The sequence below is a fragment of the Carlito syrichta genome, unplaced genomic scaffold (assembly GCF_000164805.1).
Source record: "Carlito syrichta isolate Samal-C Ts95f unplaced genomic scaffold, Tarsius_syrichta-2.0.1 Scaffold305643, whole genome shotgun sequence".
Taxonomy (NCBI): domain Eukaryota; kingdom Metazoa; phylum Chordata; class Mammalia; order Primates; family Tarsiidae; genus Carlito; species Carlito syrichta.
Genome location: NW_007249739.1, coordinates 353,303 through 379,103, shown reverse-complemented (window position 1 = coordinate 379,103; position 25,801 = coordinate 353,303). Strand labels below are relative to the sequence as shown.

Sequence of the window (25,801 nt, the reverse complement as noted above, 5' to 3'; positions counted from 1 at the left end):
AGGTGCGAGAGATGCAAGATGGAGAGACCCAGGAACCAACCCTGCGGCGAGCCTCATGGGCCCGGGCTCTCATGGGTACTAAGGGAATGCATGGTTTCCCCCCAGTCCTTTCTCTTCTCTGACATCAAGAGCCTTTTCCATCCCAAAGAGCACTTTTGTGAGTCAGGACGAGCCAGAGTCACAGTTGTAACACCATTTTTCTTCCCTCATCAGGGGCTCCTCTCCTGATCACTGGGCTAGCAGCCACAACTGGGTGTTTACCCTCCATGAAACCCCTCCCTCGACATCCTCAGAAGACCCCTAGCCTCTGTTGCCTCCTCCACAAAATGGGACGATTCAGACTACTTGAGTTTGGGAGCTTCACAGCTTTGGGATCATGCTACCCCTCCCGTCAGCCCTTCCCCACAGACCCCAGGAGTGACAGCCACGTTTCTGATGAAGAGGAATATCTGTGAGGAAACACAGCCACCCTGCACTCCTCAGGAAGGTGGCTCAAGCTCACGCCTGGTCCCGTCTTTCTCTAAGTTAAAATTGTTCCCCGGGGGCCCTCACAAGCCCAAGACCCTTGCTGTGCCCCGAGATCTCTCCTGGCCTGTCCCTGTCTGTCTCTGGCCCCAGCTCCTGCCACATTCTCCACACACCTGGCACCCCAACTGTGGGAATCATGGGCACTGTCGCCATAGTTGTTCCCCAACTTCCTGCTTTCATACAGATCTCCATTTTTGGAATGTTCTCCATCACCTCAGCACCCTCAACACGGGTACACACACACACACTCATGTACAAGCACACACACATGTGCAAACACACACATTAGCACTCCAATACAGGTACACATGTGTGCAAACACACACATGTGCAAACAAACACACGTGCAAACACACAAACTGTAGCACCCCGGACGTGGGTACATGCACACACACATGTGCAAACACACACACACACCACTTCCTGTCTGCTCCTGTCTGAGCACCAATTCCCATTCATCTTTCAAGGCTTCCATCAGCATCCCTAGCCTAGCTCGCCCGCCCTGAAGGCCCTAACCTGGCTGTGATGGGCTTCTTCACGTGACAGTCGAGTTGCCTATTCACCTACCTCTCCCCAGCTCGACTGTGAGGTCCTTGAACGTGGAGCTTTGTCATTTGCTCCCCTGAGCATAGAGCATGGTGTTTGGTACATAATTCTATTTTGAAAGCATGAATGAATGAATGGATGGCAGAAAAGAAATAAAAAAGAAAGAAACGAAAGGACAGGAGAGAGAGAGGGAGGAAGGGAGGGAAGGAAGACATAACATATTACTTCAGAACAAAACTCTATAGGGAACTAGTTCTATTATAAGAATTTATAGTGAATGAGTAAAGGTCAATGTTATCCAGAATAGGAAATAGAAACTCTTGACAATTTCCCTGGGAGCCTTCATAAATGAATCTGCTCCATGGCTGCCAGTAGGTGATTTCAAGGGGAAGTCATATGACTGTCCTCGAAGCCAAAGGGTGAACAAAACTGACCCCATTAGAGCTGCAAACACAGCCCCCACTCTCCACAGTGGTCAGCTCCCGGAATCAAGGCTACCATGCCCGCCTGAGTCCTGGGGGCTATTGGTGTCCACCCGCCCTCTGAGTCACTGTTTTCCAAGGGGGCCACCCAGATGAGCCCCCAAGATGATACAGAGAAACCCTGTTTCATCACCAGAGGACAATACTCCGCCTTGTCACAACACAGCTGTGTCCCAGGTGTGTTTTTTTTTTTTTTGAGTTGGAGTCTCACTCTGTCAGCCAGACTGGAGTGCAGTGGCCGCTTCCGGCCACCGCAGCCCCGCCTGCTGGGCTCCAGCGATCCTTCCGCCTCAGCCTTCCCAGTAGCCGAAATTACAGGTATGTGCTACCACGCCCGGCTGATTTTTTGATTTATTGTAGAGATGAAGTCTCACTGCCCAGGCGGGTCTCGAACCTGCGGGCTCAGGCAATCCACTCACCTCAGCCTCCCAAAGGTGTGGGATTACAAGCTGAGCCACCAAACCTGGCTCCAGGTGTGTTTTTGAAGGAAAAGAGCCAGCAAGAATAGATACAAGAACCAGAGAGTTCGATTTCCCTAAGAAGCCTCTTGTTGAGAGGAGGACAGGATGTGTGAAGCAGAGGACAGAACGAAGCACCTAGAGGTACACGGATCTGCGCTGAGATCCCAGCTCCGCCAAGTTCAACACCAAAACCGTCCATCAAGACCCTGCTACGTGCTGCACATTGTACCCATTATTCAGGCTATCTAAACCACAACTTCATGAGAAAGGGACTTTTCTCCCTATTTTTCAGATGATGCCTACTGAGAGTAAGGGACATTCCCAGGAAGCCACAGCGACAAAGTATTGAAGTCAGGACTCAGGTTCAGGCCCCCTGGCTTGGAAGAGCAGTTTCCTAACACTATATAGCGCTAGTGCCCTGTTTTCCTCATTGGTAATAACAGCCGATTCTCTGGACAGAGAAATGTTAGTTGAGTTCTCACACGTATCAGAAGCTCAATAAAGGACAGATATCAGTGACGCTAGAGAAGAACCAAGGCTTTCGGTGGCTTTTGTGACTTCCCTTTCAGATTTTTCTACCCTCTGGAGGAAGGGGTAGGGCTGCATGGCGTGATTGACAAGTCTTTGTGAGTCAGTTAAAGGCTGCAGCAGTCGAAAACAGAATGCAGGCCTGGGAGCTAAATCCAGCTGCCTCCTGTTTTGATAATAAAATTTTATTGGAGCCCAGTCACGTGTTTCGCCCCACAATGGCTGAGTTGAGCTACTGAGATGGAGACTGTAGGGTCCACAAAACCTAAAACATTTGCTACCTTAAAGAAAAAGTTTGCCGGGCTCGGTGGCTCAGCCTGCAATCCCAGTACTTTGGGAGGCCGAGGCGAGTGGATTGCCTGAGCCCGCCGGTTTGAGACCCGCCTGGGCAACTTGACGAGACCCCATCTCTACAATAAATCAAAAATCAGCCGGGCGTGGTAGCGCGCGCCTGTAGTTCCAGCTACTTGGAAGGCTGAGGTGGAAGGATCGCCAGAGCCCAGCAGGTCGAGGCTGCAGTGGCCTGGAGTGTGCCACTGCACTCCAGTCTGGGCGACAGAGTGAGACTCTCACTCAAAAAAAAGAAAAAGCTTGCTGACTTCTGCTCTCGAGCAAGCACGTTCTGGGTGAGGTCTCCCCTCCAGTCCCTTCCTGGACCCCACTCTGAGGTCCACAAGGGCCCTCAGAAACCCTCACCACCCTCCCACACCAGCTGCTGCTTCCCCAGCCCCACGCCTCAACACCCGCTGGCTTCCCCCTTCAGGCAAAAGGGAGCCAAGCCTTCCCCTCCCATCTCCTGGTGGATAGTAACTAGTAACTGGGCTCCCTAAAAGGAACCGGGGAGGGGGAGGGGTTTCCAAGCCAGCAGCTCCAAGTTATCTGTGTGTGGGGAGGGGTGAAAGGAATCAGCTTCCTTAAAGGTGCAGAGTCAACACAGGCTCTCCGGCAGCCCTTAGCTTCCATCCTCATCTCCTCACTCCCCCTCTTAACTCACTGCTCCAGAGGGCACCCCTTGGCCATAGGCCTCCTGGTACAACTTCCAGACCTCCACCTGGAAGTGGGGGCTATACCACCTGGGGTAGCTCTAAAAGCAGTCTCCAGCAGCCCCCACACAACATACACATGTGTGTGCATACATACATGTGCCACACAATACACATGCATGAACACAAACACACTCACATGCATGCACACATATACGCATCACATGTGCGTACGCATATAGATATGCACACACACATGCCTACACAGTCACACATATGCACACATATAAACACATGCTAAAGGACACATACACACACTTACTAGAGCCCTAGACTCTTCATGATAAAGTTGAGAACATAGTGGCAGGTGTTCTCTGCAGGACCCTCCTTCTCCTTGACTCCAGTTCTGCCCACTCTGGGGGGCGGGGTACCATCAACGCTTGCAACCATTTCTTGCGCTCTTGGTTTGGGCAGTCTCATGAGGTAGAAAGAAGGATCCAGGGCTCTGGTCCCAGATGTCTATGGGGTTGACTTGCCCACGGACATCAGGTGACCTGGAGTCCCTCCTATGTGTCAGCCTGCTCTGGGCACTAGAGATGCACAACTGCATTTAATCTGCGCCACAGCCTGTTTGGTCAAATGAGGAAATGTTCGGGACTATTGTGAGAGTTAAATATCAGTGAAGGTGTATTGTAACTGCAAAATCCTCTATACCTTCTAGTGGGACGTGGTTGCATTTCTGTTTTCTGTGTTAAGATTTAGCTGCAGCCGGGCTCGGTGGCTCAGCCTGTAATCCCACGCCTTGGGGAGGCTGAGGTGAGTGGATTGCCTGAGCCCACGGGTTCAAGACCCGCCTGGGCAGCGAGACCTCATCTCTATAATAAATCAAAAAAATCATCCAGGCGTGGTAGTGCACACCTGTAGTTCCAGCTATTGGAAGGTTGAGGCGGAAGGATCGCCGGAGTCCAGCAGGTCGAGGCTGCGGTGGCCGGGAGCGGCCACTGCGCTCCAGTCTGGGTGACAGAGTGAGACTCCAACTCAAAGAAAAAAAAAAGATTTAGCTGCATCTTTAATCCACTGTGGAGCTTAGAATTTGGCGTGGATTTCAGAAAAGGAAAGGCCATGTAGCTTTTGTGTAGCAACCAATATAAATAATGAGGAATAAACTAAAAGATGTCTCTCTTCAACTCAAGGAAAATGTCTTCCTGTCTCACTCCACAAAGGAGAAATGCTCTTCATTAGGAGACGCCTGGACTGCAGTGGCAGATATTATGACGCCCCCCCACAAAGACACACCCATCCTGATCCTTGGAACTAGTGAATACAGTAGATTATGCAGCAAAGGGGAATTTTGGTTGTAGATAGAATTAAGGTCACTAATCAGCTGACCTCCAAGTAAGAAGAGGATCCAGGGTGATGCAGTTGGGTGTAATTACAAGGTCCTCAGATGGGACAGAGAGCAGGGGAGATATGGCGAGAGAGAAGGGCCAGAAACTGGTGGCATTTCTGGCTTCGATGACAGGGGAAGGAAGCCACCAGCCAAGAAAGGGGGGTAACCTCTAGAAACTGGAGGAGCCAAGGAGACAGATATCCCCAGGGCTTCAGGAGGATGGTAGCCCTGCAGTGATACCCATGTTGGAATTCAAATCTAAAGATCTATCAGACAATATAGACAATATACTTGTATTGTTTTAAGCCACAAAATTCGTTATGATGGCGATAGGAAATGAACAAAGCCTCCCGTCAAGAACTTCACAGCACAGTCCAGTGAAAATGGCCTCCAAACTACTCATGGCCAAGGGCATGAACAACTCAAGTAAACCCCTGTTAGGAATTGCTTTCCCTGAGTTGTCAAGTCTTGGGCTGATTTGGGGAATGTGGTGAGTAACACATTGCTACAACCAGACTAGAAAATGCCCACCCAGGATACAAAGTAGACATCCGCCTGCTTCATAAAGACAGTGCAGCCCAGCCCCAGGGTCCATGCTGGCCAGGAACTAACAGAAAGGGCTTCAAACATCGGGTCCACCTCCTCCTTCCCTCTCACAGGTGATGACGCTATGCCCACGCACAGTGGATGACTGAAAATGTTTGTTGACTGACTAAATGGATGACCCTCAAATCTGTATGCCTAGTAGCCTCTCTCTGGGGTCCCAGGGCCCTTTCCTGAAATCTTGTATGACACTCAGAACAGTGTAGGGAGAGAGAGTGAACCTACCACACCAAACTGGGTCCTGACTGGCCTCACTGGTGGTCGAGACTCGGTGGAATCCTTCCAGGCACCCAAGCCATGCCCTGGGAGAGGCAACAAAGCGGTCTCCCTGCAGGAAGCGGATGGAGGTGTCTGCTGGGAACGTCTTAGAATCCAGATGAAGCTGGAACGTGCCACTTTGGATCAGGTCTGCAAAGCGTCCGAGGAGATCTTTGCCCACGAAGGCCCTCTCTGCAACACACAGGATAAAACAGATGTCACCTCACCATTCCCTGCAAGGACCAACAGGGCTCAAGGGGACAGAGCTGCCTCGAATGTCCTGGAGACCAAGGAGACAGAGGCACAATCTGGTGTCTCATTTTTTTTTTTTTTTAGTTGGAGTCTCAGTCAATCGCCCAGACTGGAGTGCAGTGGCCGCTCCCGGCCACCGCAGCCTCGACCTGCTGGGCTCCAGTGATCCTTCCGCCTCAGCCTTCTGAGTAACTGGAATTACAGGCATGCGCTACCACGCCCGCTGATTTTTTGATTTATTATAGAGAAGAGGTCTCACTGCCCAGGCGGGTCTCGAATCCGTGGGCTCAGGCAATCCACTCACCTCAGGCTCCCAAAGGCGCGGGATTACAGGCTGAGCCACCGAGCCCGGCATTGGTGTCTCATTTTACAGAGGAGGGGGATTGAGACCAGGAGAAGGAGATGGACTGGTTTAAGGTCACACAGGAGTCAGAAGCGAGAGTGAGACTTCAACCAAATCTCCTGGCTCCTGTCATTTTTGTGGCACTGATGTGACCCACATTGCTACAGGAGAGCACATCTTCTGTCACTAATCTAAAGCGCACAATCTAAGCTGGGCTCCGTGGCTCAGCCTGTAATCCTGTGCCTTGGGGAGGTTGAGGTGAGTGGATTGCCTGAGCCCGCGGGTTCGAGACTTGCCTGGGCAGCGAGATCTCATCTCTACAATAAAATTAAAAAATTAGCCAGGCATGGTAGTGCGCGCTTGTAATTCCGGCTACTCGGAAGGCTGAGGCAGAAGGATCGCTGGAGCCCAGCAGGTCGAGGTTGCGGTGGCCGGGAGTGGCCACTGCACTCCAGTCTGGGCGACAGAGTGAGACTCCAACTCAAAAAAATACAAAATAAAAAAATAAAAATAAAGTGCACAATTCAGATACTCCTCCACCTCAACCTTTGACAAGGCACCGAACACCTCTGAGCCTCAGTTTCCCCTTCTGAAAAATGGCCCAGAAACACCTCCCTGGGAGTGGGTGAGACTCCCGGGAGAGAATGTGTGTGAAGGGGACACTCAGAGGGAAGGTGAGGACAAGAGGGCGTGATGTGGTCTTCTCCCTGGAATTAAGCTCACTGAAATGCCTGCAGTTAACACAATAAAAAGTATTTCCCAGGAGAAAGCAGGTGTATGCCATGTCAGGAGCCAGGTCAGACCCCAGCACGCGCAAACATCTGGCCTCCTGGGAAGCCAGTCATGGCCTGAAACCAGGTGTCGCTGCCTCTCTGCTGAAGCCAGGAATAGACAGCTCATGCTGTTGCAGCTTTAGACATCCCCAGATTACCCACGCTCTTCTTGGAGAAGGCGCAAGTGGGCCCCTGATTCCTAGTGCTGGAGGGAAGGCAGTGTTTCCACACAGAAGGGCATCACCCCAAGGACTAGAGAATGACAGAGACACAGTCTCCTTCCTGGCAATGTTTTTCAGAAGTTCCTCCTCCCAGATCAGAGGGCTTGCTCCGGCCAGACCTGCCTCCGGGTGTTTGGTCACAGGAAGGTAGAAGGAAGTGGAGATGCCTCCTTTATCAGTGGTCAGAAGTACATGGAAACATATTAGCTCACTTAATCTCCAGAGCAAACTTGTGAAGTTGGGACTATCATTAGCCCACATTACAGATGGAGAATTTGCCTTGGAAAGGCTAAGGAACCTCTTAAGATCACCCAGAAATCTCATTGTGACACATGTTGCGTGCTCATAGCCGTGATCATAAAATTCCTTCATGCCTCCTTCTTCTGTCTTTGTCCTCTTTAGATATATCCATATCCTAACTGCCCTGTTTTAATAGTGTAAGTGGGCTAAGACATTTCATAGTTAGAAGTGGGTGAGACGTCAATTTTAAACCGATAAAGACTTCTTCCCACCCTGCTCTCTGTTCCATACTTTCTGTCTCACTTCTCTGTCCTCAGAAAATCAAGAAAATTGGAGATGGTCTCAAAAGCAAAGTCAGGCTCTTTGTTGATATGATTTAGCTCTAGTAAGCTTTGGCTAGAATGCTATTGATGTTTATAGAGTTTTAATAATTATCTTTCCCCATGATCCTCTCAGGAAGACATCATGGGCTTCACGATCTCCATTTGACAGATGAGGAAACCGAGACTCAGAGAGACTGCACGGCTTCTTCAAGGCGATGGTGCAAAAAAACATACCAATGTGGTGCAGATCGGGAAGAGAGGCCACCAGGATATCCTCAAGCCGTGCCTTCCATGTGACATTCACTCCTAGACGCTCCTTGGTCAGACACCCCACCTGTACAGAGGAGTTGTCGCAGGCAGGAATGGACACCAGGGTGCCAGGGGTCTTCACCTACGTGGAAGCAAATGCTGTCAGTTCCAGAGCACAGAGTCGGAAACCAGTTTTGTTGAGTCTACACAAGGAGCTAGAATTTCCCCAAGAGGGGAGTTAGTTCATTAAAAGGTTGGGTGTCTGGAGGGTTCCTCGAAGGTACTAGGAGGAAAGTGAAGACTCCTGTCACCAACTCATAATTCAGAATTGATGTGGCCCTGACCTTCAGTCTTCACCATGAGAACCCTCAACCTCCTTCTTTGGGATCCAGACAGCACCCTGAAAGCGAGCCATGGGTGGCCAACGCAGATGCAGCCTGAGAGTTAGAATGCCACCCACCCCAACTGCCAGGCACCAAGCGCTTACTGAGCACTGCACCCTGTGCTATACCCCCAGGGGAAGGTGAGAAAGTGAATGTGGGTGTTCCTATGGCACCTGCCATGTGCCAGGCACTTAGCACTCTTGGCACCATTTTTGAACATGTTCCATTCGTCAGGCCCTGTGTGAAGTTCCTTAAACATATTAGCTCGTTTAATCTCCAGAGCAAACTTGTGAAGTCGGGACTATCATTAGCCCACATTACAGATGGAGAATTCGCCTCGGGGAGGCTGAGGAACCTCTTAAGATCCCCCAGCCAGCACCTGAAAATGAGGCCCTAGTTTCCAGCCTCTGTGAGAGGGCAGGGGCCTCACTTACTAGGGCCAGTTAGCAAACCCAGGCAAGTTTCACAGGGACCAACCCCCTCTCCCACTTTTTAAATCTGACTCTGCTGAGACCCCGCTCACTCCTCCTCTTCCCTCAACCTCCCCTTAAAGCATCCAGTCATCTCTGCCCAAATCCAAGTCCACTTCCCCGTTCACCCTGGACTCTTTTCCCACTGTGGTAGCATATTCCGGTTTAAAAATCCATCCTTCCCACTTCAACTAGTGTCGGGCTTTGTTGATCTTTGATCATCCTCAGAGCCTAAAGCCATGCCCAGCCTGTACCAGGCACTGAAATACTTGGTAAAGGTAAGAATGAGGGAGTGAATAAGTAAATACACTTGGTCCAGACAGACCTAGAATTACTGGGCTATGGAGAAACCTTGGGCAACTCGCGTACCTGGCCATGGCTTTAGTGAATTCACTTCTGAATGGGGGGAGCTACTGATGCCCACCATGTGGAGGGCCATGAGGATTAGAGGGGAGAACTACAGCGCTCCCAGCCTGGTGCCACAAACAGTCGGTGCTCAATAAACAACAGGCAGTGTGATATTGTTGTCAGTGCATATCTTTCGAGAAAAAGGCCTATTTATTCTTGTATTTGTTTTAAACTCAAGACTTTCAGTGTGTTGTTTTGTGAAAACGTGTGTTCTCCAAAATTCTTCACATGGGTGACCCTGGTGATTTAGCAAACTTTGAGCAGAACGAGACTTCTTTAACTGGGAAATTTTTCAAGACTCCCTCTCTGAACACTTGTGACTTCAGATCGCCAAGGCCCTTGGGTATCACATGGCTGAAAAACTCTGGTATTTGTTATTTATGGTGGGACGCCCTGCCAGCTGGCATATCACACTCTTCTTCCAGGGAGGAACCGTGATCACCTCCTTGCAGGGCTGTTAAGAAACACATCTGGCCCCATGGTGCAGAGAGAGCAGGATGACATTTCAGGCTTCCTGCTCCACGTCCTCAAGCTTTCTCCCTGGGTGGGGACAGTACTGCGTGGCCACCACAGCTCTGTGCTCAAGTCAGTCTGCCTGGCCCCACCTTGACCTGGCTGCACGACTCTGGGCCAATTATTTTACCTCTCTGGCCTTTACTTTTTATATCTACAACATGGTAATAATAATAGGGTCACTATGAGGATTGCATTTGCTAATTCGTGTCTGGGGATGTGCCTATTAGATGCTCAGTAAATGTCCGATGTCTTTATGTAGAAAGGACAGTCAAGGTGGACACAGATCCGGTTCTGCTGCTCTGAATCAACCTGGGCGAGTCACTTCCCAGTTTGGGGCCTCAGTGTGCACGTGGTAAAATGAGTGACGGTTGAACCTGATCCACAGGGTCAGGGGAGCCCTGAGATTCTCTGACACGGTGACCCAAGTGTGACCCAAGCCCTTTGGGCGGGGAAGGCCACCAGTACCTGAACCTGGCAGAAGCCCTGGGCCGTCAGCTCGTCCAGCAGGAAGACCTGGAATGCCTGCAGCAAGCCCGTGTAGTCCTCTGTGCACATCTTGCCTTGAGGGAGCTGGAGCTGGAAGTGGCCTTGGGTCTGGAGGGTCTGCCACAGCCGGAGCCCTGCAGACAAGCCGCAGGGTCAGCGAAGGGAGAGACCTGCAGGGTTCTTTCCTTTGTTTGGGTTTTCCTTCCTCATTTAGCTTGAAACACACAAGCACTGCCTTCTGTGCCACCATTCTGCATCTAATCACTCCCTAGCACCATGCCTTGTCTCTGAAACGACTTAGCAAGCTCAGTCCTGCCTTGGCCTCTACACCAGGGTGCTTTACATTTGGGGGTCCTGGACATTCCCCTTGGTAAATATTTCATACTATCCTGTACACAGGCCACTCCATATGGTTTTTCAGGTTAAAAATAGGTAACATAGAATACGGGGATGGCATTGGTATAGGAATGGCACTGTTCACAACCTGAACAATCAATCACACACAACGGTCTGCATTCAACTTCAGGAATTCAAGATCCACGCCTTTCTTTCCCAAAGCCCCTTGCTTTAGATTCAATTGTGACTATCTTGGTCTTGATCTCAGCTTAGACCACCCTGTCACATTCAAAGTGACAGGTCACTTATTTATCCAAATCACATTTTGAGCTTTTTCTGGATGGGGGTCTCTCTAACCCAGAGCGCTTTGCAAAAAATACTGCTCTTGACACTCTGACAGTCATCCAGAGACTGGTGACAGTCAATCCCAGAATCCAGAACCTTCTCTCAGATGCCCCTCCCACTGCACAGGGTGGACCAAGTACCAGGCCCCAGCTGCCTGCCCCGTTCCACCGGAGGCTGGCACTGCCACGCTGCCATGTGTGGGTACTTTTGCATGTGCACTCAGTGGGTCCAGCATGTGAGCAGGAGAAAGGAGCTCTGTGCAGAGCACTGGGAGGGAGGGCCGATATTTACACAGGACACAGGTCCCAGAATGGATGCCCCACCAGGTGCAGGTTCCACTGTCCCTGGCTCTGGCAGGCATTAGCCTTGGTCCAGGTAGGCTGGGGGAGAGGCTGGGAGAGGCTCCCAGAGGCCAGACAAGCAGCTCTGAATGTGTTGACACCATCGTCTTGGCCGTCAGGGCAGTTACCTGTCCCAGATTTGTTTAGTACCCAAGATACCCAGGAGGGCTAGAATAATAGCAATCTTCCCAAGGAGCAGATGGTTCTAGAGACTGACAAAAGAAGCCTGACTTCAGGGAGCTGGAGCACATCTGCTCTTTCTAGAAGATGCCCCATGGGGTGCTCTCTTCTGCTTGGTGCCACCTGGCTCACGTGAATCTGCTACACTTGGGTGGGGAGGGGAGGTAGCCACACACCCTCATCTGGGTCACCAGCCCCATCCCCAAGAGGGAGTGGCTACAGGACAGACATCCCCAGGTCACTCACTCTGGCAGGCCCGGGGCTGAGGCAGCTGTGACTCCCAGCGTCCACTCTCCAGGCTGCACACCAATGGCACCGGTGGGAATGCACTCTGGAAGCCCTGGAGACATAGCAGCTGGCATTGCTGGATGGCGACCCCACCCAGGCCCGAGGCCATCTTGCACAGGACGGTTCCACCATCTACCATGGATGCATTGAACGGCAGTGGGCACCGCGGGCCTAGGAGGAGAGAAGCGGGCCGTGGTGGGCATTTGCCTGGCCCAGGAAGGCAGGGCACCCTGCCTTGGACAGCCCCCTGCAGTGTGCCAGGCTCTCCTCTTTTCTTCCCCGGATGTGCTGGGCCCCTAGGCTGGCTCTGGCATAACCTGCTCCCCTTCCTCTCTGTCGTGTCTTCTTCTTGAGTAAGTTCATCCTCTTAGTTTTACTTTTTTTTTTTTGAGTTGGGGACTCACTCTGTCACCCAGGCTGGAGTGCTGTGGCACGATCATGGCTCACCGCAATCTCAACCTCGAGTAGCTAGGACTGCAGGTGCACATGGCCTCGTTTTTTATTTTTATTTTTTCTGGAGAAGAGGTCTCGCCATGTTGCCCAGGCTGGTCTCGAGCCCCTGGGCTCAAGCAATCCTTCCACCTCAGCCTCCCAAAGTGCTGAGATTCCAAGCGTGAGCCGCCTTGCCTGGCCCCTCTCGGTTTCAACAAGCACCTAAGCATGGGTGACTTGTACAGTTTCACTTCCAGCTTGGGCGCTCGAGCTTCTTCCCCCCACTAAATCCAGTTATATCCCGCCTAGTCTCTCCCCGTCCAAGCCTGATCTCAGCATCTGCTGCCCAGGCCTGCCCCTGCTTCAGGACCACCAGCTTGTGAAGTGGCGCCCCAGATGTTCCAAGTCAGCAGCCTGGTGGCCCTCCTGTAGTGTCCACCTCCTCCGCCTTGGCCGTGGTTTACACTGTCTCACCATCTCCTGACTCCGCCACCACCTCCCTCACTGAGACGTCCCTCATCTTCTGCCTGAGCTGCTTGAAAAGTCTCTCGCCAGGCTCGTCCCCTGCCCATCTGCCCCCATGGCCCACGTGGTCCCTGCTGCTGGTGGAGAAATCACACTAGAGCCAGACACCAGACACTCTCCCGTGCGCCCACTGAGCCCGCCTTCCTCCCTCCACTCTCACCTCCTCCAGTCTCCTGAGCTTCCAGGAATACCGGTCAGGTCATTCCCTGAGCATAACTCCATGCCTTTCCTCCTGCCTGCTCATCTGTCTAGAAGATTCCTTGTTGACCCTCAAGTATCAGCTCAGCCCCTTCTGTGGTTCCCCCAGGCAACTCAGGTGTCTCTGCCTATACTCCTGGCTCACCCGCTGCAGCCTCCGTTCTACCAACCATCTGAGTCTCTGATGGCCTGCACGCTGCTTTCCCGCAGGACTAGGTCTACAGGAGAAAAAGGGCTCCTTTCCCTTGTTTGCCCAGGTCAATGGCCCATGCTCAATGACACAGCTCAATGAAGTTGAGTTAAATACATGAGTGGGTGAGGAAACCAAAGCGCAGACACACTCAGTGTGACAATCTCACATCTGATGAGAGACTGAGTGAATGACCAGACTCAGGTGCAGTTTTGACGAGTAGATGTCTGGCTGTAGAATCTGCAATCTACATGTGATATGAGGGCATTCAGGGACCTCAGAGATGAAGAATGATCTATTTTGATCTTCCGGGCCTAGTCTGAGTTTCTTTCTCTTAGAATGAGGGCCTCTGGACAAGGCTGTGCACTGTGATTTGCAGTGGGCTCATTGAGTTGGCTCTTACCAAGCGGGGAGAGAGAGAGACAGAGAGAGAGAGAGAGAGAGAGAGAGAGAGAGAGAGAGAGAGTGTGTGTGTGTGTGTGTGTGTGTGTGTGTGTGTGTGTATGTGTGTGTGTTGGGGGTTCATAGGCCTGGGGGCTCTGAGACCAGCCTGTCAGGCTGTGCACCCTGGCTAGTTGAGTGCCCTAGAGCAAGTTAATTAACTTCTTTGTGGCTGGGTTTCCCCACCCATAAAATGATGAGGATAGCAACAATACCTACCTCCTGGTGGGAGTATTTATTTAACACTACTATGGGGCACTTAGTAAGTGCCATGTATGTCATTAAGAGCACTATTAACATCAATTCATTCAATGCCCCCCAACAGTATGGGGTACCCCCATTATACCAATTTTATAAACTGCAATACTGAGGCACACTGAGATTGGATAGTTTGGGTGTGTCAGAAAGCTAGTAAGTGTCCAAACCGAGATTGAACCCCATTATCCTTATCCCAGTCTCCAAGATCTGCCAGAGTGCTAGTCACACACGTGGATATGTAAGAAGCGGTTGCCCGTGTATGCATATGCAAGCAGCCCCTGGATTTCAGTGAATACCAGCTTCTCTCTTCCAGAGGGAGGTTCTGCACCTGCGGCCTTTCGGGTTTCTTGTCCTCCACAACCTTCTGGAAGTGGGCTCCTGAGGGCTTTGATTTGGCTGGGAGAGGCCTTTCCTCCTGAGGTCACAGACATTGCTGGGACATTGACATTTCTCTTGTCGGTGTTCCTACCCTCCCCAGCAGACATGCTTTCCCAAGGCCTTCCTTCCTGGTGTCACTGCAGTGATGTGACTGTCTGTGGTGTGACCCATCAGGGCCCCCACAGCAGAGGAGAAGGGGCTGAGGGGAAAGGGAAAAAGTACAAAGACTAAAATGAACTGAATATCCACAGTGGGCCAGGCCTGGGAGAGGGCACTTTACATCTTGAATCTCACACAATCCTTCCAAAACCATGACCACTGGGAATCATTATTGCCATTCTAGAGATGGGAAAAACAGAGGCCCAGAGGAGCTTGGTGGCTCTCCCAGGAATATGCGCTGGTGACTAGAGTAGAGAAGCCAGACCCTGCTGGCTTCCACCCACCAGCACATGGTCTGTCTTCTGTGTCTGGGACCACCGGAGCACTGTCTGGCATCCGCTCCATCTTCAAGGCAACTCTGGGAGGCGGGGCTGCCATAGGCCCTGTCCTGCAGGTGAGGATCCAGGAGTGTGGAGGACTTGACTTAGCTGTGCAAAGCCCTATAGCGGGAAGTGCTATGCTCAAGCCGCGAGCTGCTGAGGGTCACAAAGATGAGCTCTCCTATCTCTCCATCTTACAGAGGGCAACACTGAGGCTCAGAGAGGTTTGTGAACATGTCCAAAATCACATGGTTGACAAGTGGACCCACCAGGATTTATCCTGGGGTCCTGCTGACTGACACTCTGGGTTGCATGGCTGCATGGGCGTTAGAAGCGGGGTCCCCTATAGAGAGGGGAGGAAACAGGAGTTGAGGAAAGGCATGTGGTGTGAGTCTTGGACACACTGCAGGCTCAGGCAGGAGAACTGATGAAATCGCACAAAAGCCCCAGCTTGGGGTGTGGGCAGCTCCTTTTCCCCACCCCCTCCTCTGGGGCTCCTCCCATCTTTGCAGACGTCAACCAGAAGTTTTGCTGGACCTAATGAAACTTCTCTGCAGGTCCAAAACGTTGCTTAGGGATTGGAAGATGAAAAATGATTTAAAAAGCAGTAAGAACACGAAAGACACTTGGAATAATGTCAGAATCATCCAGTGCAACCCTGACAGACCCACCACCCTGATTTGTAGTAAATATTCTATAATGTCTTCATGGACTATCCTGGGATAAAATTCACTGGTAGTCTAAACTGCCTGCTCACATACAATTTATTATGGTTATTATTATTGTTGTTCGACTCAAGAGTCTCAGAGTCTCGCCCCGTCACCCGGGCTGGAGAGCATGGAAGTCATGGCTCACTGCAGCCTTGACCTCCTGGGTTTAGGCAATCCTTCTGCCTCAGCCTCTCAAGTAGCTATGACTACAGCCAGGTACCATCACAGCTAATTCTGCTCACATACATCTTAAAGTAACCATAATGTCCTGTGACTTGAGTATTTTTTGGAGAAATAAAGGTAAGTAATTTATAATTAAACAATATAGCTTAACATGCAATAATGGAGCTCCATATTCTCATATACATTCATATGATGTATATTTCCATATTTGATATGCACACACTTTTTTAAAACTAGAAATAGAGATACACAAGTCAACAATTCCACGAATTTCTGAAGTGCTCCAGCAGGGCTGGCGCCATCACACAGAGATCTTGCCATCGAGGTCTTTCTCCCATTTAGGAACAAGAAGGACAAGACCCAGAACTGCTCAGTAGGCCAGTGGCCAAGCTTCATGAGGTACCAGCTCCAAGCTTGCCCTGGCCAGGCTCTTTCTGACTCCAGTCCCCGGCCTGAGCATTTTTTAGGAAGCAGACACGAGAATGGACACCATGGAAGCCAGTAGCAACTCCCTCCCTTCTGTGCTTCCTCTCTTCCCTCCCATGCCCTGGGCCCAGCGTCCCTGGAAGCCCACCAGCCTGGGTAAAAGGCGAGAGGTACAGGCCCCATGGTCCCTCTGGGGGGTCTTGACTTACTCTCACAAGCAGGCTGGCTCCCGGCCACACGGGTCCCGGGCACCTCTTGTCCACTGCCCGTGACGCACCAGCAGCTATCCTGGGCCAGGTCGCACTGCACTGGGGAAAAGCTTCCATTCTCTTCCCCGCAGGCTGGGATGTAGCCAGGGCCAGTTGTCCTGGACAGCGCGCCACTCTGGAGCACACTGCAGATGCTTGGGCCTTGGCATGAAGATAAGCCAGGTAAGTTCCTGCTTCCTGCGGGGTGCCCATGTGCTCTCCCCACACCTAGAGGGCTTCCTGGGGGTCCAGGGCTGCCACGCCACTGGGATACGGAGCTATGACAGAGCAAAGACTGGGCCCGGCTCAGTTCTGTCCTCTTCCCTCACCCTCCACTGCCTGCCCTCAAGGAGCGTACATAGGGTTTCATGGGAGATTTAGCAAGCAAGGGAGCAGGACAGCTCTGTGAGATACTGCAATAACAGCACAGTACAGGAGCAGGAGGAGAGGCTGGACTCACAGTGGAGGCCCATGGAGGCTTCCTGGAGTGTGGTCTGGGTGGGAACCAGTCAGGGGATATTGGGCAGGGGATGGATGCATGGGTTGCAGGTAGCAGAACCTGAATGTGTGAAGGCTCAGCGGAAGAGAGCGTTTGCTTTCTTCAAAAGTCTGACTGGAATTTATTAGAGCTGGATTCCAAAGTGTAAGAGATGGAGAAGCCAAAAGCAATAGAGGAGCCAGCTGCATGGGCCCCGAATCACGCCGGGAGCTTGAGTGTGGCCCTGAGGACCACGGCACTTTCATGGTTTTTGGGCAGAAGGGAACATCAGCACGGAGTGCTTTTGGGACATCGCTGTGGAAGCCTAGGGCCAGAAGGAGTCTGTTGGGTACCAGCACCATGAAGCGAGTCAACCCTCCAAAGCACCAGCAGCGCCTTTTGTGGGGACCCCATCACAAAGCACAGCCTGGCCCCTGCCGTGTCGGCTTCTTGCAAGACCCCCCTGAAGTGGGGGAAGCTATGGAAGTAGCAGATCTGGGACATGAAACTGGCTCTTGGGACTCCACAGCCAGTGCTCCCGGGAGGGGGTGGGCAAAACTGCTGGGCGGGGTGACCACTCACACTGGGTGCTGCTGTTGGAACCCGCCGGCATCCCATCTCCCGAGGTGGGGTCCACACACCAGGGGCCAGCCTCCAACGTCTGCAACCTGGCATACTCTCCTGTCTGAGACAAAGCCGAGATCATGTCAGTTGCCATGGACAAGACACCCATGGACCCAACTTGACGGTGGACAGATGTCAGACATGTCCCTTCCATACCCACGGGTGATAGCTTCTCCAGAGGGAGGGAGGTGGGCTGGGGAGAGGTGCTCTCCTGTCCCCAAAGCTTCAGGTAGAGTACTTGATGAATGGTTGTGATCACTTCACAAGGCAAGAATGGCAGTGAGCCCATTTTAGGGTGGGAGAAACTGAGACTCACTCAGAGTGGGAAAGCTGGAGAGTAACACCCCATGGCTGGTAAGTAAGAAGCGGGCCTGGGCCGGGGTCCAAACTCAAAGCCCAGCCACTCGGAACAAACCTTGCTGACTCCAGAAATGATCTCAGCGAGCAGCCCTAGGAGAAGGCTCTAAGCATCCATCCCAGGGAACAAAGACCCAGTGCTAGGCAGTAACCCAAGCCCGATGTCTGGCTGGGCCTGTGGAAACTATGCTTGGAGGGGTCAGCCCCTTCCTCTCTGGCCTGGCCCACCTGCTCCACCTCTGGGCCTCACCCTTGGTTTCCCCGTCTAAAAATCCACCGAGCAATGCCTCTCGTCGGGCATGTTCCTTCTAGGAACTCCCTCCATGGTAGGAAATGTCTTCTCTACTTAGTATCTGAAAATCATAAGCCCACATAGGTATGCTGACGCTGGATGCTTCTAAGTATTTGTCTGGCACTTGTCCAGTTTATAATCTGTCGTGCCTTGTTTGCAGACAAGCAATGACAATAACTGTGACGTCCAACATGTACAGAGAACGCAACCGTGAGGCTCTCCTTGTGTGAATCATTCGACCACCCTGAGTGTGGCATTCAATCCGCACAGTACCCCACGGTTGGAGACCCCACTGTCCTCATTTCACATAAAGACCCAGAGGGAATCGATGATGCTGTAGAGGGGAGATTCAAACCCAAGCAAAGGCCTGAGAACATTTCACAGGATCAAGTCTTAACCTGGAGAATATTCTAACTACTAACCTAACATTTCCCAAGGGGGTTGGGTGAAGTTACCAGCACTGTGTCTTCCACAGAGGTTGGGCTAAGGCCCATGCACTCAGAGTGCCTCTGAGTCCTGCTCTGAGACACTCTGCCACCTTCCTGCCCCCAGAGGCTATACCCTCCCCTTCTTTCTGAGCGAGCGTCAGTGCCCAGAACAACAGAGCATTGTATCCCAACAGCAGGTGCTGGTCAGCTGAAATGAAAGAGTAAACCATTTTCACTAAGTTCTCTACAAAACGAATCTGTAACTGGGGACTAGGATCATAGCACTAAACAACGATAATAAGGAAACTTTGGCTCAGCACTCTACAGTTTCATGGGCTTCGATAGTACTGGTTTCATCTGATTTTCATAAGGTCCCTGGGAGCTGAGTAGGTCGGGGTACCCCTGTCATCCCTATGTTAGGGAAAGGAACTGAGACCCAGAGATGTCTGTGTTAGGATTCTGGGCATAAATCCTTTCTCTGAGAGCTGTTACATCGGGGCTTGAGTAAGCTATGAATGAGTGCAATATCCGAGGCTGGGGAGTGAAATGAGGTGATGTCCTCCATCTACATTGAGAATCTAGGACAGAGAACATCCCAGCCAAGATGACTTTAGGAAAAACATGGTTGCAACTGTGCACATTTCGATTATTTTTCAGAGTTTTCATGAAAGATATTTCCTTGTAGTCTCCACACAATCCTAGCACTAGATCGGACAAAATGTGACCTGATCTTATAATTAAACAAACTGGAGCACAGAAAAGGTAGAGTGCCCAAGGTCACACAGTCAAGGTCTACCAGGTCCAGGACAAACACCAGCATGAGAATTCCATTTGAGTTTTTAACGATACCATATGGGTTGAAAAACTAGAGAAAACAAGTCCTGACTCCCCTCCCACACCCTTGGAGGCCTACCTCGAGGCATGTTGGGATGAACAGGTCTTTTGGAGATGGGTTGTCTTGGGACCCAGCCTGCTTCCAGCTGGAAAGTAGTCCACTGGTTCGAGATCTCTCACAGGTCGTGGGGCCTGGGGAACAGAGAGGGGTGCTCTTGATGGACCGGCCATGGGAGCTGAAGGAAGATGGGGAGCCCAGGCTGACCCTGAGTTTCCGAGCCTGCATCTGGGTGAATGGAGGTGCCCTTCACAGAGAGCTGGAACTTCAGGGAAGACAGGCTCAGTTCAAGGACAAACACCCACATGGGGTGCACCAGCTTTGAGTTGTCAAGTGGACCACAGACTCCAAAGCCGAGCCTCCCCCACCCCCACCCCCCGCCGTCTGTCCCTTCCATTAAAGACAGCCAGGCAAGATCACGGCTTCCAGAGTGAGACCGTCTAGACTGGGATTCAGAATCAGCTGCTTGCTGGCTGGGAGCCTGTGTAAGTGACATGATGTCTCCATGCCTCAGTTTCCCCTCTGTAATTGAGCTGGGGCTGGAAGTTCAGATGAAACCACAGGAGAGGCTGAAACTGCCCAGGGCACTGGCTCAGGGTGAAGAACCAGGGAGTATCAACTTGAAGACCCAAGGTCACCTCGAGCCTCTAGGTCTGGGGGCCGGTTAAAGGGCTGGGCCATGGAACCTTCTGCGGGTGGGTGGCCACAGCTGGCGGGACCAGCCTCGAGTGGCCACTGCTGGGGACCCGGGGAGAAAACTCTGTGGGCTTCACTTACACTGAGGGACCTGAGAGCGGGCAGTCAGCGAGGCAGAGATGAGGTCTCCCTTCCCATCCACACACCAGCAACGCCCTAGAAAAGAGCCAGACCGGGAGCTCAGCTAGTGCCCTGGGGACTTGCTCCCGAGTGTCCCGGGAACTATGTTTCTCCCTGGTGCTCCAACAGTGCAAGCAGGATCACCTCCCTGTCCCTCAGACCTGAGCCCCTGCTGGACACTGTCCGCAGTCACAGGTCTCAGCTCCAAGACACCCCAGCCACCACCCCTTGACCTTCAGGCTGGTTGAAGATTCCTGCTCCTGGGACATGGGTGAGATGACCGGAAGGCCAGAGAAGCCAAGGATTTGTCCCCAGCAGTCGAAGAGAACCTGGAGTGTCTGATCTGCTTGCCTCCCACGTGGGTCTCTTTCCTCTCAAAAAAATAAAAAAAGAGGGGGGTGTCCATCCCGGCTTACCAGTCCCAGCGTGGCACTGCACGGGCTCCCAACTTCCAAATCCATCACACTGTGGCACGTAGGGACCCAATGACAGAAGAGCAGAGGCTTCAGCTGCATCACCCAGGGAAAAGCGGTGTCTCTGATAGAAGGTGAAGGCTGGAGCGGGGGAAGGAGAAAGCAGAATGTAACCACCTGCCCTGTGCAGGCTCTGTCACCAAGGACAACCAAATACATTCCTGTTCTGACAGAGGAGGCCTTCTGATTCATTGGACAAACATCTCAACCCAAAATATGGCAGAGGCTCCTTGAACGGTGGGTAGGCACTCCACAGATTGTCCTTTAAGACTGACATTTAGGGCCGGGTGTGGTGGCTCATGCCTGGAAACCCAGCCCTTTGGGAGGCCTAGGTAGAAGGATTGCTTGAGGCCAGGAGTTCAAGACCAGCCTGGCCAACACGATGAGGCCTCATCTCCACAAAAGGTAAAAATAAAAAAATAAAAACTAGACAAGCATGATGGCACACTCTAGCAGTCCCAGCTACCCAGGAGGCTGAGGCGAGAGGATTATTTGATTGACCCAGGAGGTCAAGACTGTGGTGAGCTGTGATTGTGCCACTGCACTCCGGCCTGGGCAACAGAGACCCTGACTCATTTTTTTAAAAATGACACTTAGGCTGGAGATTGAAAGAATCTCTGTAAACCTCTGCAATAACTTCCATATAGAACTGATGTGAATTCAGGTCCATGAGAAGAGGCAGGCCACAGAGAAGGATGGCCCCATCTGAGACGGCCCCATCTGGGCCAGCCCTGTTGCATGAGGCACGTTGGGGCAGTTCTCCCCGGCTCACTCCCCTTCAGAAATGGGCACCGTGGCTCCATTTAATGAGATGTATGGAGATTGCAGACATAAGGTCAGACCCCATCTGGGGACACCAAGAAGCACCTTTGAAGCAGCCCGGTACAGTGGCCAGGGCTCTGGGTCTGACAAACCTCTGCCCGAATCCTGGCTGCATCTCTTAGCTGTGTGAGCATGAGCAAGTTGCCTAACCTCTCTGAGCCTCAGTTTCCTCATCTGGGGAATGGGTCGAATACTTACCTAACAGGGTAGGTGTGATATTTATATCAAAAAGACTGATGGGCATTAAGCACTAAGTTCACGCCAGGCACAGCTGTGAGCATTTACTCCCATACTCCCCCACTACCCTCGCTAGACTCTGGGACCCGGCCACCACGTTCTGTTGGCCAAGACACATAATGGGCCTCAGCTTCGTCTTATCCTGGGCCCTCCCTCCCCAAACTCTTGGAGAAAAGACCAGCTCTGGTCCTTCTCTACGGAGTCTTCCTCTTTTCTCTACAACCCCAGACATGCAAAATCCGAGCCTGTGGCTGGTCAGAGAGGAACTTCTCAGCTTGACTTCTGAAGAAAATGCCACCGTGCTGCACAGTGACTAATCTCTGTGTCGCTGACAACATTCTCTCCCCTTTCTCTGCGTTTCCCGCCCTGGCCAATGTGGTCACCGCTGAAGGGCCATCTGTCCCACTTCCCTCTCTGATTGCATCAACTCCCAGCCACACACAGATTTAAAACGAGTTTCTTGTCAAAAGCGGAAGTCCCCAAGGCTCTGAGGAACAGAGGACAGAGGTGCCTGACCGTAGGATAAGGGGAGCAGACACAAGAGAAAGGAAGACGGAGGAGGAAGCCGCAGGATGGCTCTTCACCACAGACTCAGCCCCTCCTAGGCATCAGGCACTGTGACAGGTACCAGGGGCGTCAAGATGAAAAAGGGATCTGTGTTTATTTTGCATACAGAGCACTGCCCGGCTCATAGAAGTGTTCCGGGAGCAACTGAGCGGGGGTGGGGTGGGGGTGGGGAAGAAACAGTGGAGATGTGAGGAAGAGAAGAGGAGAGGGTGGGCAGTGGGCAGGACACACAGACGCTGGGCTTGGTTTCCCCATGCCCCAGTCTGATTCCTCTTGTCCTCCAGAAGAGACGTCGGGTGCAGAAAAAGCAGGAAACAGAGATGGCCTCAGACGATTCCCACGTGGGGTCAGGAGCACAGGGACAGCTGAGCCCAGCACCAAGCCAGCAGCAGACACCCCAGCCATGAGAAGGGAGGGGCAGACTGCTGGAGTGATCCTCTGACAGGAGCAGGTGTTATCAGGGGGGACTGCTTTGCCCCCCTGATAACCCAAACGCAGAAAACACTAGCCAGAGAAAACTTGAGAAAAATGGAGAACCCGGGGAAGGTTCAGAGACAGACGCCGTGCGTGTCCTTGTCAGGTTGAGGTGGAGTCAGCCAGGGCACTTGGAGGGGACTGGGCCCTCCCACCAGGGCAGCTGTGGGGCCGTGAGGGAGGGACAAGGACTCAGGGATGAGACAGATCCAGGCACCTGGGGTCACCAAGCTGAGCACCTGGGCTCAAGGACTGGACTGCCAGGCTTCCCATCCAGGCCCCACTAATCATTAGCTGGAGGAACTCAGGTGAATGACTGAACCTGACCCTCAGTTTCCCCATTTGCAAAGAGCTGTGGATGGTGGTTATAGCAGCGTTCCCCCAGAACCTAAGAGGATCAAACACGCAGCCCCGGTTATACACTTAGCACAGCTAGTGCCTGGTCAAGGTAAGGTCTGAGTATCATCTAGCTGCTACTCTGGTCTGGAGGACGGCGGGCTCTCTGAGCTTGTTTCTCTGTGCTGTACAGGACATCATGTGCACCCTTGGGTATCACCATCAGGGTTAGATGAGATGAGATCACATATGTCACAGTTCCTCAGGAGAGAGGATGCCTCTCCCGCCCCCTTTGTAGTGTTTCTGAAGCCTTGGGAATGGAGGAGGCTTGGGAACAAGCCATGGGGGTTGCACGAGCCTTGGGAGACTGAGACCCTCACATTTCATCAAGAATGTGTGGCTCGTGGGGGCTGCAGGTGCCATCTGGAGTGGCTCCGCTGGGACATCTGGGCATGCACTGGAGACACATGCAGCATTCCAGCCTTGCGGGTCTCACAGAACCCTTCCCCTCTTCCTTCTCAGGACCTGCCCCCCATATGGCAGCTGAGGACTCACTGAAGTGCTTGCCTCCCTAGAGACAGGGAGAAGAACCCAGGGAGCGTAGCACTCACTGGACTGAGCCGCCAGGCGGAGGGCATAGTCACCCGCACGCAGAAACTTCTCTGAGAGAGCATCCCACGATGGGAGGGGCCCGCGAAGGTCCCACTCCTCGCCAGTCAGCCGGATGCCCTTGGCCGCCAGGAAGCTCTCTCCCAGGGGGACCCAGGAGCCATTGGACACCGTGGCCATTGCTTCTGCTTCCCGGATGAACTGCAGAGCACCACGCTTTGCCTCCTCACAGGAGCCAGGGCCTGGCAAGAAAGTGTCACGGGTGGAGTCACTTGCCACATGGGGCAGCCTCGGTACCCTGGAACACATGTGCATACACACACATACACACCACATGTGAACACATGCACACACACCCACATGTGGACACATGCATACCCGCACACATACACACACACACACACACACACACGAATACACACTTCACACAGACACATAAACAAACACACACCTCACACAGACACATAAATACTCACATCCCACACACAGACACACAGACACACACATACCTCCACCACACACACATAAAAACACACACACACACAACTGTTTCATCACTTGTAAGGCTCACTTGACCATGGATAATGTGCTAAATGTCTCTGAGCTTCAGTTTCCTGACCCAGGCAGTGGGAAAACTTGGGAATCTATTGCCTGAATTTTTGGAATGATCCTGTGAGGTCTTGCAGCCGAAGTAGGAGGTACGGCGTCTGGCTTATGCTGTCCTTATAATTGTCACTGTTAGCAAAAGCCACCCTTACCAGATTTTTTCAACCGTCTCCTCATGAATTCAGCACTGGAGGCACTTGGTAGATTTTTTTGAGAGCGTGTGATCAGTAGAAACCTTTGACTTCTGGAATCTGAAGACATTATTGTTTTCTTGTTCACATGGATATTCTTGATCAAATCACCTATTATGTTAAACCCAGGGCTTTGTAACCCACCCAGCAAAATCTCACATTTAAAAACCTTGGCTTGACCGGGCACAGTGGTTCAAGCCTGTGATCCCAACACTTTGGGAGGCCGAGGTGAGAGGATTACCTGAGTCCAAGGGTTCAAGACAAGCCTGGGAAACTTGGCGAGACCTCCTCTCTACAGTACATCAAAAAATTGGCCGGGCATAGTTGTGCGTGTCTGTAGTTCCAGCTACTTGGAAGGTTGATGCAGAAGAACTGCCTGAGCCTAGCAGGTTAAGGCTGTGGTGGCCATAAGCGTGCCACTGCACTCCAGCCTGGGCGACAGAGTGAGATTCCAACTCAAAAATAGATAAATAAATAAATAAATAAATAAATAAATAAAACCTCGGCTTGCTCCCTGCTTCTTTCAGGATAAAATGATAAACTGGGCACATGAGATCTTTCCAAATCTGACTCCAATTCACCTTCCACACCTCCCTCCTTCTGCCATTCCCTCGGAAGCCCCTCCCTTCCTACTATTATACAATAACCTTCCCCTGTCCACTCTCCCACACAATAGACCTTTTGCAGCTCCCCTGACTCGGTGCTCTGTTAGAAAGTTTTTGCCACATTTTGTGGACAAACACCTCTCGAGATTCATCCCAGAACCTGGCACCAAGCTAACTTTTATGCCAACCTTCCATGGCTTAGTAGCTCCATTCTCTGGGAGCCAGCCATTGTATTTTCCATGTGCATACTCTGTCCCACCATGGCTGTTTATTATTTTCCTGATAATATCTCTGTTTTCTCCACTGGTCTCTGAGCTTCTCATGGCTTTTCGTAACAGCAAAGTGTACACAGTGGGTGGTTCCTAAATGCACATTCAATGAAGAAAGCAAAACTGCAAACAAGTCACATGGGGATGGCCGCAGGAACTAGCATCTGAGCCATCATCCCTGCATACATTTAGGGAGTTATTGGTCTTTCGTTGTTCACTTCATTATTCACTGGATCAATTGCATCAATTCAGCTACCATTGATCAATTACTTCCCATAGGCCAGGTGCAGCCCTTCACAGCTATTACTTTTTAGAATTTTCCCC

The 25,801-nt window shown here is 51.9% G+C and overlaps 1 protein-coding gene across 1 annotated transcript in view; it reads right to left on the bottom strand.

The window, feature by feature from the left end:
* The window catches only part of TG (thyroglobulin), a 279,837-nt gene that overhangs the window by 227,603 nt on the left and 26,433 nt on the right, over nt 1-25,801 (bottom strand). Inside the window, exons 11-20 of the mRNA XM_008061957.1 lie at nt 23,809-24,048; nt 20,705-20,842; nt 20,250-20,324; nt 19,494-19,606; nt 17,462-17,564; nt 16,363-16,563; nt 11,892-12,104; nt 10,423-10,577; nt 8,166-8,322; nt 5,747-5,971 (exon numbers count right to left, since the gene is read on the bottom strand). Coding sequence (XP_008060148.1) covers nt 5,747-5,971; nt 8,166-8,322; nt 10,423-10,577; nt 11,892-12,104; nt 16,363-16,563; nt 17,462-17,564; nt 19,494-19,606; nt 20,250-20,324; nt 20,705-20,842; nt 23,809-24,048 — 1,620 coding nt within the window. The remainder of the gene's footprint in view (nt 1-5,746; nt 5,972-8,165; nt 8,323-10,422; nt 10,578-11,891; nt 12,105-16,362; nt 16,564-17,461; nt 17,565-19,493; nt 19,607-20,249; nt 20,325-20,704; nt 20,843-23,808; nt 24,049-25,801) is intronic.